The sequence below is a fragment of the Alnus glutinosa genome, chromosome 10 (genome assembly GCF_958979055.1).
Source record: "Alnus glutinosa chromosome 10, dhAlnGlut1.1, whole genome shotgun sequence".
NCBI classification, from domain to species: domain Eukaryota; kingdom Viridiplantae; phylum Streptophyta; class Magnoliopsida; order Fagales; family Betulaceae; genus Alnus; species Alnus glutinosa.
Genome location: NC_084895.1, coordinates 14,298,196 through 14,312,500, shown reverse-complemented (window position 1 = coordinate 14,312,500; position 14,305 = coordinate 14,298,196). Strand labels below are relative to the sequence as shown.

Below are 14,305 nucleotides of genomic sequence, written 5' to 3'. Positions count from 1 at the left end.
GTGGGTTCCTTATTAGATTTGATCCTGTATTTTGTTATTTATTTTTATTATTATTATTTGTTCTCGTTTCCCCAAAGGAAAGAGTCATCTGCTTGTGTGGTTACACTTAAGAAACATGCATCAATTAATTCTGTCCTCTTCATTGCAATGATATCTAATCAAATTAAATTAGTATGGAATCTACAGAAAAAAAAAAAAAATGGTAGTTACTCAAACATGGATTTTGGATTAAAAAATGGAGAGTTCTTATAAACCCACTTAATTTTTTTATTTTTTTTATTTTTTTTAAATAAAAAATCTAGATCCACTTCCTTTTCTTGTTAATCATTGTCAATTCTCTGCTGATATTTGAGCTTCAGGTGAAGGAATTAGCTGAGAAGGCAAGAGTAGGCAAGCTTTTACCAAATGAATTCCAAGGAGGAAGTTTTAGGTAAATATATTGTATGTTCCTTGATTGTTTTCAACTGTAACCTATAGCACAAGTTTTTTTGTTTTAATTGTTATTTTTATACTAGGACCGAATTACATATTCATTTTGTTAGAAGAATTAATTTTAAACTTCCTTCTTAATCTTTATGCAGCATTTCGAACTTGGGAATATTTCCGGTGGACAATTTTTGTGCAATAATAAACCCCCCACAGGTTCTCTCTCTCTCTCTCTCTCTCTCTCTCTCTCTCTAAGATGATCTAACTTTACTTATTTCTTTGTTTGGTCAATAACTTAAATAGTGATGATATTAGCTCTAGAATACAGAGACCCTCTAGTAAAATTATTTGATCTCTATGTTAAAATTGATATTATTCTTTTCATTTTCAAATATTTAAGAGCACATAATTTTGGGTTGCTTTCAGCCCAAAAATTTCATTTTGAATTCGTAGCAAACAACTCTCTACCAATTTTTGAATGTAGCCTATCTAAATGAAAGATTGATGGGAATTTACACTGCCAAATCTATTTTTTTCGGTCATCTTTTTTCATTTACAGATAATAGAAAATGGCTTTAAACAAGGATAGAAAATTGACACTGTAGTGCTCTACGTTTAGTTGATGTTGCACGTTGTTGTTGTCTCTTGTATAAATTTGTTCATTTCCTTCTCAGGCCGGTATCCTTGCTGTTGGTAGAGGCAACAAAGTTGTTGAACCCGTAATTGGAAGTGATGGTAAAATATTTCTAGCTTTCTATTCTAATAGTTTATGCTTTTAATACCAAATTAGATGACGTGACTTATTTTTTACCCAGGAGTCGAGAGGCCTGCAGTTGTCACTAAAATGAACTTAACATTATCTGCTGATCACCGTGTTTTTGATGGCAAAGTTGGAGGTACAATCTTAACTTTTCAACAAAGTTTGATATGAATCTTTTCATATTCCAGATGGTGTTTAAGACCAATCAGCATCTCTTCTGGTTTAGGATGCTGCGTCATAAATGATTAATCTTGCAAACACTGTTTTACACAGTGGACAATAGTAACTATTTCACTTTCTTCTCAAGCCTTCTGGTTTTGTAGTCCTGTTAATTTTGAACAATCATGAGCTGAGGCCTTAGCAGAGAGTTGGCTACCAAGTTGCCCCTACATTGGGTGACGGGCCATGTTCTTCCTTGAATGTGTCATGATGCCGTTGGTGACAAATGACGCTCTTCCTTGAATGTGACATGATGTCATTGTTGAATGACAGTGCATAGAGTATCCAAACCCTTACTGAGATTGGCCGTCAGTGAAGCTCAGATTTGAAATATGCACTACTTTCTAATTGTCTTGTTCATTGCCCATTCAAGTGATTTGCTATATAAGTAGTCAAAAGGCCACCTGGAGGGCCATGATAATATAGTTCAATTCCCATTCATATTATATGACTACTTGCTTATCAGGTTAACACTATTTTATCCTGTAGGTGCATTCCTCTCAGCTTTGAGTTCAAACTTTAGTGATATCCGAAGACTTCTTTTGTAATAACATGAGAGAAGCCCCAAATTAACCTACTGGGACTACCCTGAAATCAACCATGGTGGAGGATGTAATTCAAAATTTAGTCATAATTTTTCAGATTAGTATGTAATTTTCTTCCTGGAATAGCCCTCCATTCTACCGTCTTGCTTGTGGTATTTTTGTTGGTTCCTTGAACCCAACCTCCCCATAGAGAACCAACTTGTTGAGGTGCATAAGCCATGAGGTTTTGCACGATTTTCAAGTTTCTAATGTTCTGAGGTTTAAGATAATTGCGTTGAAATTTTCTGGACAAGAAAACACAACTGTTACAAGGTTCTGATTTTTTTCATCAAACATAATGATGTAGCTATATGCTCCATTTGTCAGAATAATGGTGTATAAAAAACACTATGGAAAATAAGCATCTTTATCAATGAATTAATTCTTGTATGTGTAGCATTTAATAATTTTTTTTGCATGACATTATTGATTGTTGTTGATGGTGATGTTGGTGAAATGTTCATTGTATCGCCTGTCTCCATAGTTCCCTAAATGAGACCAAAGATTGATCTCAATCTTCGGACGTTGGTTGCAGAGCGTAGTGATATATTACGATCTTTAAGTGTGCATACTTCCAAGTCCCCCCACATATGGGTTACATGGTACACTTTTATGTTACAAAACGCAAATAAATAAAGTATGAAATAGGGCTTGATTGGTTTGACCTGAGATGTTTGTCTTTTTGTCAACCACGACCTATTGTGCAGGTCATCAAAATATAAGCAAAGAGAGTTCAAAATTGCAACAAGCAGCGTAACTACACACAAGCTAAACAAATAAGAAACTAAACAAGAAAAACAGAACGTTTCCTAAAACCGTACATTGTATCAAAACAACCCAGATTCAAAGGCACTATTCTATGCATTCAAAAACAGATTCTTATGATTAAATCTATGACCCCATTGTGGGCAGCCTCATCTAAAATAAAGGGGAAAAAAAAAAAAGAAGGAAAAACGCATTTGCCTCTTAAGAAGTCAGAAGAAATATAAGATGCGATCCTAGTGTCCTAAACAAGCTTTACCAAAATATTTTTGCTAATTACAATATTGTTTCCATTCTAGAGCTAACCTCTTTGACAGCAAGTGGTTCATACCACTGAGGGCCAAACCCAGCAGCTTTTCTTGCTTCCTCATTGAAAGGTGGTTTCAATGGTCCCCTGAAGTATGTCCTCACTATCGAGTGAAACTTCTGAATTGCTCCATTTTCCCCTAGCGTTTTTTCACTTGCTCCTGACCCACCTGGAGATGCCATGCTGCCCTGATCCCAAGTAGGATTTTTAGCCCTCAGGCAAAGATACTTAAACCATTTAACACCAGCAGCACAATGGGTAACCTCTTCGGGGTAAACCACTCTCTCTAGTAAATCTGCTGTCTCATTATCACCTCCATTGCGAAACCAAGAAATGGTTGTGGGCAGCACATCAAGTCCTCTTGCCTGTGTTCAAACTCAAATTTGTGATGATTTATAAAACATCTTTCACTGATGGAACATTTGAACAACACAGAGAAAGGGTGTACTCCAGTGTTGCATTAAAACTAAATGAGTCCACACTATGTACAAGCCCGGTGATAGGATAAATATCTGGAGAAGTTCAAGAAAATGGAACCATCTCCACAAATTAGGATCGATTCATCTCAAAAATCCTGAACCAAGTTGCATGATTTGTAACTATGGCTCCATTTCTTCAATGCCTGCAATCAGGACAATGGGTTTTTACCAGCAGATGTATGTGTGAAAAAAAAAAAAAAAAATCAATTTCCATATGCTTTAAATAGCAATACTAATAGCCTAAGTTCATTAATTAGAAACTAAATTTGTGAAAACTAGATCCTTCTGAACGAAAGATATAGCTTGACTCCACCAAGTGATGACTCAGAAGTCATATATGTTGTAATGAAAAATTTAAACCATGTTGGTCCAAATGAATTCATTTTAAATTAAGAAAGTTGGTAAGGAAAAAACACTTCATGGACACAATGCTCAACTGCCAGACGTGCTAAGAGATCATTGGAAGTACCAGTAGCAAAGTCCTAGAGGCCGTCGTGAGCTGGTAATGCTCCATAAAAAGAACCCAACTGCTCTAACCGTTCTGCAAGGAGAGTGAAGTGTCGGCCCTTATCCTGAGCCACCTTAACAAAATCGGTGAAGAAGTCTCTTGGCATTGCAGCTTGCTTACCAAAGCGAGCTATTATATCCTATAAAATTACAGATTTACATGACAGATAAATAAGAGACAACACAAGAGATAGATACAATACGAAATTAATGCATCTACAAGAGAATAGACGATGTGCATGAACATGTATATGAATAAATGAGGGGCGGTTGCCTCACATTCAGTTTTGACATGTAAAAACAAAATGAATATGAAGAAGGAGAAGGAAAAAAGAAAAAAAGAAAAAAGAGTTTGCAAGTGTATTTTCAAAAGCTATGTTTTCAATATATTAGAGTTTCAGATACCATAGAATTCCATATTGGATAATAACAATAGAAGTGAGTGATTAATCTCGTATTTGTTGGGTCCAAAGTAGATTTAATTATTTTTGTGTAAGTTGGTGTCTCAAAATGTTTTATCAAAATCCAAACTTGGATGCTTCTCCATGTGTTTACCCTTCAAAGTTTCTTCTATACATAATTTGTGTAGTACTACACTTCTGGGTTATGCAAAAACAGTTTAAGGACACTCCAAAAAGGAAGTGTTATATAAAAGAACTCCCTTAATATAACCTCATAAGGAGACAAGTTAAAGAAAAAGTACCAAGACAAGTCAATAGCCCAGCTCTCAGTGTGCACAAGACTATGCACAATGGCCTGCCTACTCTGCAAGCTACCTGCTTTTCCAAGCTTCGGCATGAGACTCGGTGACACCAACTTAACCTGCACAAAAGATTCATTGATGTATTTCATTGAACAGTTAGCATAAAGTAGCAAATGGGCATGGATATGCAAGTACATTTTAGTGTTATAAATGTCTATTAATCAGATTTTTTAATATGGTAAAAATTATATGAATACTTGTGCGAATTTCAATTTTTAATTGAGAGTTAGCGGTTGAATCAACATCAACTCCCAATCAACTTTAAAACCTTCCACCATGTGAATAATGAACTTATTATTTTTGCAAAATGGTCATGGTTCTTAATTATTTGGAAGAGGTCCAATAAGAATATAAATATACCCATTTGTATCATCTCTCAATGTAATGTATAGACACAACAAGTCATTTATATATCATAAATTAATATACTTGAGAATGTTTCAGGAAAGAAAGATGCATCTTTAATGGAGGTTTGAACCCAATTATTATTTTATTGTAAAATTACTTTAAGTCATTCGACAAACAATTAAACTGTTGTATCCTGATGGGACAAGTCAAAAGATAATGTCTACTACTGGTTTTAGGGTTTTGATAACCGCAAAAGGTTTCAATCTCCTTAAAAACAACGAAATTTTGTATCTCAGCTTGACTGGTTTTAATTTAAAATTCCTATGATTTTGTTATATTCTATTATATAATCACTAGCAATCTTAAAGAGAATGAAGTGGAACATAGAAGAATAATGATGGAGATCTCCACAAGCTTTTAAATGAAAACAAATAAGAGAACAAAGGATAAAATATCATTTTATTTTGTATCATATGAAAGAAAGTTGCAAACTTTCAAACTTTCTGCCTTTTTGTTGAGAGATACCTTTTTCTTTATGAATAATTATTTTATGGGAAAACTGCAATTTACCCCTTGATGTTTACACGAATTTTCAATTTTGGCACCAATGTTTAGATTGCTTCAATTGCACCCAAGAAAGTTGAAAAAAATTTCAATCCACCCCCTTCCGTCCAATTGCTCCGTCTGATGAGACGGAAATGGACCCACGTGCGCGGCATGTGACTTATATGCAGATAACCGGACGAAAATACCCTCAAAAAATTGAGCCGTTGTTTTCTAAATTAAAAAAGACCGGTCCTGTGTCCGCTTATGCATTTAAAAATTCAGAAACCACTTTCAAGTGCAAAGTAAAAACCCGAAAAACATCTCCGGAATCAACAACAAATTTTTGAAGACAGTATTCCTTTGCGGATTATCATCACCAACGAATTTCAGCCGAAATCGACTTTGGGCTAAGGGTTGTCGTGATTAAACCGACCGAAGTGGGTGTTCGATCAAGGTATGTTCAAATAAAAAGACCCCTCTTTTAAATTTAGGGTTTTGTGCAAAAGTAGGTTACGTCGTTTTTGTGTTATGATATCTTTTAAATTCATTCGATAATTCCTTTATTTTGTCTTGAATGAAGCGAAAGAACCGAACTAAAATGTGCTTAGGGTTCCGTCGTTTTTGGGTTATGAAATCTTTGTTTTATTCAGAAGATGCTTTCAATGATTGGCTTTGTATATTTTTTATTGAGAAGTTGCTTTCTTACTGGGTCCGTGTGTTTTGTTGAATTTCAATTACCTTTGTGGCTTTGTATGATGATGGGACCATGTGCTTTGCTTTTACATGTGCATGATGTGCTGCTTTGTGTTGATTTGGTGTTTAAAAAACTGCAATTTACCCCATGAGGAGAAAATGGTACATGATTATGTCTGTGTGTGTAGTTAGTTGGTGTATTGTCTGTTTAAAAAACAACAGTGGTCAGATGAGAAAAATGGTGCCAGTGTGTGAAGTTAGTTGCTGTATTGTGTGTTCAAAAAAGAGTAGTGGTCCCTAGATGAGAAGTTGTGGTTGTGTATATTGGTTGTTGTGTTGTGGTCCCCATATGTCACTTAATGTGTTGTTGGCCTTTATTTAATTTTACAACATGTCACTTACTATGTTTTATTAAATTTACCTCGTAGGATGGCACACAATAAACTAGTGGTTGAGGTCCATTTTGGGGGTAGGTTTGACCGGAGTTTTGGGTGTGAGTATACGGGTGGTGAAGTTGAACTGCACAAAGATAGTGTTGACCTTGATGAACTATCTTTCTTTGAAATTGAAGATATATGTAAGGAATATGGATATAAGTTAGGGGATTTAATGTATTTTAAAGACCCCGTGAAGAGTCTTGCTGATGGGTTGCATTTAATTACTTCAGACCATGATGTGCTGAACCTGTCTGCTTGCCATGATGGGCATGCCATTTTGCAATTATATATTGTGTCTTTTGGGGAAGGAGGAGGTGATGAAGAGGATAGTCAAGATGATAATGAATATGGAGGTAGGGCTGATTTGGATGATCCTTTGTGGGATGATAAGCTTAGTGATACTGAAGACGTATTTGATGTTGGTGTTGATGTTGATAGTTCTGGACCCTCTAATGTACAACATGATAATCCTAGGGTTGAACAAGGTAATGTAGAGGATAATGAAGGGGGTAATGATGAGAATAGTGAAGAGGGTGGTAATGATGAGAATAGTGAAGAGGGTGATGAGAAGTGTGAAGAGGGTGGTGATGATGAGAATAGTGAAGAGGGTGGTAATGGTGATAATGAAGATGAAGTTGGTCATGATGACGATGACAATAACTCTGATATGGCTAGAAGTGACATACTTGTCTCACCAGTAGCTAGTGATGAAGAAGTTGAAAATTCTGAGTCAAGAGGGTCTGAGTTCCATGCAGTTGACCGAGAGGATCCAAGTTTGGAAGTTAAGATGAGATTCCCAGATATACAGACATTTAGGGAGGCTGTTAGGGTGTTCAATCTTAAGAGGGGCAAGGACATTACCTTTAAAAAAAATGAGAGAAAAAAGTGTATTGTTGTATGTAAAGAACCAAAGTGTAATTATAGAGTGTATGCTAGACAGGTGGATGATGAAGCTACATTCCAGATAATCAGCCTTCAAGGTAGACATGTGTGTGGCAGGCAATTTAGGAACTCAATTGTAAACTCTACATGGATAGCCGATAAACTGATTGATAAGTTTAGAGTTCAGCCCGACATGCCATTACATGTGATACAGAATGAAGTGAAAGAAAGATGGAGGATAGATGTGAATCCGAGCATGATGTATAAGGCAAGAATCAAGGCTAATAAAAAAATATATGGCAACCATGGGGGTCAGTATGCGGCCTTGTGGGACTATTGTGAGACCTTGAGAGCAACCAACCCAGGAAGTTGTGTTGTGATGAAAGTGGATAGGACAGTACCCGAAGCGAATCCAAGGTTTCAAAGACTGTATTGTTCTTTGGCAGCCATGAAGAAGGGCTTTTTGGAAGGTTGCAGGCCTGTGATAGGGGTGGATGGGTGTTTCCTTAAAGGGCCATTTAAGGGGCAACTTCTAGCTGCAGTTGGACGCGATGGCAATGATAACATGTATCCGATTGCATATGCCGTAGTTGAAGCTGAGACTAAGGACAGCTGGATCTGGTTTTTGGAAACCCTAGTGTCTGATCTTGGGAACCATGAGCGGCATGGCAGGCCAACATTTATTTCGGATCGACAGAAGGTAAGTCATGGTTAGTGCCCCGTGTGATCTCATTTTATTTTAAAATGTCTAACATTCTTAATCTAATGTTGTGGTTTTTTGATCGTAGGGTCTAATGCCAGCCTTTGATTATGTCATGCCAACCGTCGATCACAGGATTTGTGTAAGGCATCTTTATGCGAACTATAGGGACATTGGGGGGCATAGAGGAATTGCCCTAAAGGAGAAGTTATGGGCTGCAGCTTCTGCATACACTGAAGGGGATTTTCTAAGGATAATGGGTGAGCTGAAGAGAATGAAGAGTGATGCCCATGAGTACTTGGCCAAAATTGATCCTAGTACATGGTCAAGAGCATGGTTTGCTACGGATTCAAAGTGTGACCTTCTGCAGAATAATATATGTGAGTGTTTTAACTCATACATTCTAAAGGCTCGCAATAAGCCTATCTTGACCATGCTGGAGCAGATACGAAAAAAGTTGATGAGGAGATACCAGGCTAAGAGGGATGGCATTCAAACTTTGACAGGGAAGTTAACTCCTAAAATCCAAAATAAGTTGGATGCAATCCGGAATGAATCAATGGACTGTATTGTCCTATATGCTGGTGATGACATGTTTGAAGTGACTGGTCCAAATGGTAGACAATTTGTAGTCAACATGAGGAGAAAAAGTTGTGGTTGTAGAGTGTGGGAAATGTCTGGAATCCCCTGTGTGCATGCATGTGCTGCTATTCGACATAGTTGTAAGAATGCAGAGGATTATGTTGATGAGTACTTCACTGTGGAGATGTACAAGAAAGCATATGCGCCAGTTATATACCCAATGCCTAGTCAAGAGCAGTGGATACCAACCCAGCATGACAAGTTGGAACCCCCAGTATCAAGAGTGGCCCCGGGTAGACCAAAGAAGGTAAGAAAAAGGCAAGTTGATGAACGTAGAGATCCGAAAAATCCAAACAGAATGAGAAGATTTGGTGCTAGGATGAAATGCTCCATGTGTAAGGGCAGAGGGCACAATAAAAGGGCATGTCCAATGAGAAGTACCCAAGCAAGTGTTGTGCTGCCTACCCCACCTCCAGACAGTGTGCGTTTATTAATCTTTATTATCCTTTATTTTTTATTATGTACTATATGCATACTGATAGTCCCACACCTTATTTGACTCATTTGGAACAGACACAAAGTACCACCTCAAGAACTCCTACACAGGCTACAAGAACAAATCTGGTCTCACCGCCTCCACCAGCAAGAACAAATCCAGTCCCACCACCTCCACTAGCAACAACAAATCCTGTCCCACCTCCTCCAAGGAGACGGAAGACACAAAGGGTCGCGGCTATTTTTGGGAAGTCCAAACCGGGTCCCACCACACCTATTGATCTAACTGAGGGTGATAGTGATGAACGAGGTGGCCCTGCAATCCGAGGTGGCCCTGCAATCCGAGGGGGCCATGCAATTCGAGGTGGCAGTGCGGGAACCAGTGGGACAGCAACTAATCCGGCATCCAAAAGCAAGGGCAAACGTGTGGTGGCCACTGTTGAAAAGGCAATTGAGATTGCTGAAGCGAAGAGGAAGAGAATGAGGCCAGAATGGAAGCGTTAATTAAATATGTGCTTGTATTTAATGCACATGTGCATAATCTGTGTTTGACAATTGGTAGTTGTGCGTTTGACAGTTGGTAGTTGTGTTTGACAGTTGGTGGTTATGTGTTTGATACAGTACATAAAATGCAGGATTGGTGGTTGTGTTTGATAGACAGTACTAGCAATGCAGAATTGCTTATTTTTGTGTAATGATTACAATGTGTTTTATGATGTTGGAATGCATTGCAGGTTTTGACATTTGTGTAGTTTTGGAATGCATTGCAGGTTTTGATATTTGTGTGGTTTTGGAATGCATTAACAATATGAACAGGTCAACACTGATTTTGGAGAAATAAATTTTGGGTGCGTCATGCGGTTGATATGGGACAGGGAGAATTATGTAATTACGCTACTTTGAAGAGAATGCTTTAAATTTATCTTTTGGACCCAATTGACAATTGTGTGCTTATATACTTCTGATTATTATATCTAATGTTAATTATGTGTATTGGGATCGGCTTAATTTGCTGACCAAATTGTAGCCAATTTATGAAACTAATGAGAAAGGGTTTCGAATGGGCTGTTTGGACAATGAGACTCCATTGAAATTAATCCTTCTTCATTAGCTGCCCAAATCGATTGCAATTCGGTTAGCTAAATTGCAATCATTAGCATTGAATATAATTTTACCTTTTGGGTCCAAATTGTGTGCTTATATACTTGTATTGTTATATCTAATCTGAATTATACGTATCCGGATTGATTACAATTAGTTAAAAATTGAAGACAGTTTAGGCAACTAACAAGAAAGGGACTCGGGGTTCATCGGCCCAAACAAATCGACCCCGTATTTTAAGATGCTCAAGCACATGAACTCCATCAATGATAGTGTGAAAAATATAATGGGATAAAATTCTGTTACTTTATAAATACAAGCAGCTCCAACTACAAACAATCCCACTTAAATACATGCAATAAGGCAACCAAAATACCACAACACAACTTAGTGCACAAAAAATGGTTCACTTCTAGCTTCTATGGCCCCATAGAAGTGCACAAAAAATGTCTAACAATACAACTCAAGGCAACCTCAAATAACCAACCCTATTGTCCTCCTGGTTTTTGGCTGCATGTCCGAAGAAGAAACACAATGCAAATAAAATCCACGAACACACAAGCATTGTGTGGTAATTCTTCTTCACTGCTTCAAATTTGATCCCCCAAATCTCAATTTCTTTACGGTATTGTGCAATTTCTGCGTTCCTCTCATTGTCAACTTCGGCCTTCACCTTCTCAATCTCTTTCTCCATTTCGGCCTTCACTTCCCAACTTCTACTTCAACCATGGTTTCACATCGTTTAGTTTCTGCCACCAAACTTTCGTGCCACTCAACCAATCGACCAACAACCCTCTGACCATGTGCACACATTTTGGGATCAACCCACTCAAAGAAACCACAATCTCTGTGGATCTGCAAAACACAACAAATAATGAAAAAATTGCAACTTGTCCAACTTGTCTGGAATGCATTCCAGATTTTGCCACTTTTTAGCACCAACAATCCAACATCGAATGGTATATATGCAAAAAAGCCAGATTTCAAAAGCCGACTATAAAATTGCAAATTTGAACTCCCAAATACAAAATGAAACCCTAAAATCGATCAGAATAAGTACTACTTGCCTTCCAATTTTCACACCCCATAAACCTTCTTCCGAAATTTTTGCTCGTGTGCGCCGTTTTCACATTCATCGGCCGCTCGCAGTAGCATACTCGTTGCCGTGAAAAAGTGGCAACACTCTGTGGGGACTCCGACCTTGCTTCCATCCTCTCCTTCGAGTGCCCAATCGATTGCCCAGAACAGACGGGTATCTGGCCAGGGGTCGAGTCCTGTGTCGAGGCGTCCATCGTCTCCGTCAGCCTTCAAATTCGAAACCCTTGTTTTTCCTTAAACAATATTTGAACCAAATATACATGAAACAAAACGGGTGACTTAGAAAACAACGGCTCAATTTTTTGAGGGTATTTTCGTCCGGTTATCTGCATATAAGTCACATGCCGCGCACGTGGGTCCATTTCCGTCTCATCAGACGGAGCAATTGGACGGAAGGGGGTGGATTGAAATTTTTTTCAACTTTCTTGGGTGCAATTGAAGCAATCTAAACATTGGTGCCAAAATTGAAAATTCGTGTAAACATCAGGGGGGTAAATTGCAGTTTTCCCTTATTTTATTAAAAAAAACAAAGGCAGATCCCTCGTACAGGAAGAGTAAACAAGAGAGTTGAGGCCTTAGCTACTACTACAATCAATAAAACAAATCAGATATACTAGAGTCCCTGACAGAAAATTGGGAATATATACAATAACCCAATCCAAAAGAGATTTCAAAAATGAGGATTTAAGGAATAGCACATTGGTCTCGCCATCCTCAAAGAGTCGACAATTCATTTCTCTCCAAATGCTCTACATTAAAAGAACAAGTCTTGATGTACCTCTTTTTGTTGAGAGATTCTTTTATTTATATACTTTTAAATGCATGGGTCCTATGGGGTGGGGGTGTGGAAAAAGCATTAGGAGGGAATAGAGAGATTTTTCTAGATTTGTTAGATATGAGGTGGGAGATATATAGGCTTAATATTCGATTTCGTATGATGTCTGGTGTGGAGATCAGACCCTGAAAGAAGGCCTCAGTGGCAGGCCATATGGTGGTGGCGAACATCTGTCAATGGATTATCACCTTTACCAGACCCGTACATGATTTGGAGTTACAGATGGTCACCCTCTTTCTTCAACCTCTTGTACTCTATCATGTTGAACAGAGGAGATGGGCATATATCTTTCAGCGTGTTCTATCATGCGCCAAGTCCCCCTGCTGTTTTTCTTTCCCTTGGAAAAGCATATGAAAAAATAAGGCGCTTACAAGAATAGCTTTCTTTGTATGGACAGCAGCATTAGGGAGGATACCAAACTTGTATAATCTAAGACAGAGGCACATAATAGTGATAGATTGGTGTTACATGTCCAAGAACAATGTGGAATCCATCGATTATCTTTTGCTCCATTGCGGAATTGCTAGAAAATTGTGGGTATCAGTTTTGTGTTTTCGAGGAAGGGTGGGTAATGCCCAATAGGATGGTGGAGTTATTGGCTAGTTTGGTAGTCATCATAACTTAGAAGCTTGGAGGATGGCTCCCCATTGCGTGATATGGTGTATCTAGGGAGAACGAAATTTCCAAAATTTTGAAAGCTGTGAGAGAACGGTGATAGCATTAAAAGATATATCGTTCAAAACTCTATAGGTAGATGGCTGCTGTCTTTGTAGAATTTCTGAATATGTGTTCCTTTCCCTCTCTTTAAGTGGGTGTTTCTTTTGTATATTCTTTTGTGTACATGGGTTGTGACCTATGTGCTTTAAAAAATTGATTTACTTATAAAAAAATTATATAATTTGGGTGCCTGGAAAATATAACACTATTTTATCTACATGAAAGACTATTATATCTACTATTTTCAGTTGCCCCAAATATCTAAAATTGGGGAAAACAATTTTCGGAAATGGTTTTACGCTGAAAGTACATAGATATCCAACCCAAAAGCCAGAGATCGATGTTGATAATTTGCTTCAATGGGAAGACTGAATCGATAGATAGCCATAAGATATACCCATTTTCACATCCTTGGATACAATAATATAAAAACACCAAATCTTAAAATATTATATATACGGAATATTCGAGTAAAGAGGCAGTGGCTTTTGGGCTTTAGAATTCTTATAATATGATTATATATTTATTATATCATTAGTGATAGGATATTCAAAGAAAGCATTTGAGGGAGTTGAAGTGCACGTACGTTGGAGAGCCTGGCGGGGCGATCTGGGATGGGGAGGGCCAGAGACGGGTCGTAGGGCTGAGTGATGGCCCCCTGGAGCCACTGAGAAGCGACTGAGTCGCCAAGCTGCGCCTTCTCGAATGGGTCCGCTGTGTTGAGGACTCGAAGCGCTGCTTCCACAAGGGTCTCAGCTCGATCTCGCCGGCGGCTGATTTTCCCTGTCGCCATTCTGCTTTGCTGATTGCAATGAATAAAATAATAGATTATTAGATTAATACATAAACAACACAAACAGGACAGGAACTTGTCGGAGGTCACGTGATCCTATAGAGGAGTATTTTATTTTATTAGATAATTCAGAGTTTATCGTTGTGGTATATGATCTTTAAAATAATTTTATTTTTCTAATTTATTGTATTTTACAAATAATAGATACTGAGATAGTAAAAACTTAAAACTATTTTTAGTTTTAAAAAAATAATAATTAAAATTTTAAGAA

General features: G+C 37.7%; 2 protein-coding genes across 5 annotated transcripts; both read right to left on the bottom strand.

The window, feature by feature from the left end:
• Nucleotides 1-2,783: 2,783 nt before the first annotated feature.
• On the bottom strand, nt 2,784-14,038 carry LOC133880374 (uncharacterized). 4 transcript variants are annotated; one of them, XM_062319328.1, is made up of 4 exons: nt 13,828-14,038; nt 4,748-4,866; nt 4,007-4,185; nt 2,784-3,680 (listed from the first exon to the last, which is right to left on the bottom strand). In XM_062319328.1, exons 1-3 carry the CDS (start codon nt 14,032-14,034, stop codon nt 4,020-4,022), a joined length of 492 nt encoding a protein of 163 aa, XP_062175312.1. In that variant the 5' UTR covers nt 14,035-14,038; the 3' UTR covers nt 2,784-3,680; nt 4,007-4,019. The 4 variants fall into 4 exon arrangements, with proteins under 4 accessions (XP_062175312.1, XP_062175313.1, XP_062175311.1 ...); XM_062319329.1 differs by having other exon boundaries at nt 2,784-3,423; XM_062319327.1 differs by lacking the exons at nt 2,784-3,680; nt 4,007-4,185; nt 4,748-4,866 and adding exons at nt 10,878-11,446; nt 11,659-11,865.
• LOC133879076 (uncharacterized) lies at nt 3,028-3,872 on the bottom strand. Its single transcript, XM_062317625.1, has 2 exons — nt 3,846-3,872; nt 3,028-3,423 (listed from the first exon to the last, which is right to left on the bottom strand). Exons 1-2 carry the CDS (start codon nt 3,870-3,872, stop codon nt 3,028-3,030), a joined length of 423 nt encoding a protein of 140 aa, XP_062173609.1.
• Nucleotides 14,039-14,305: the final 267 nt, after the last annotated feature.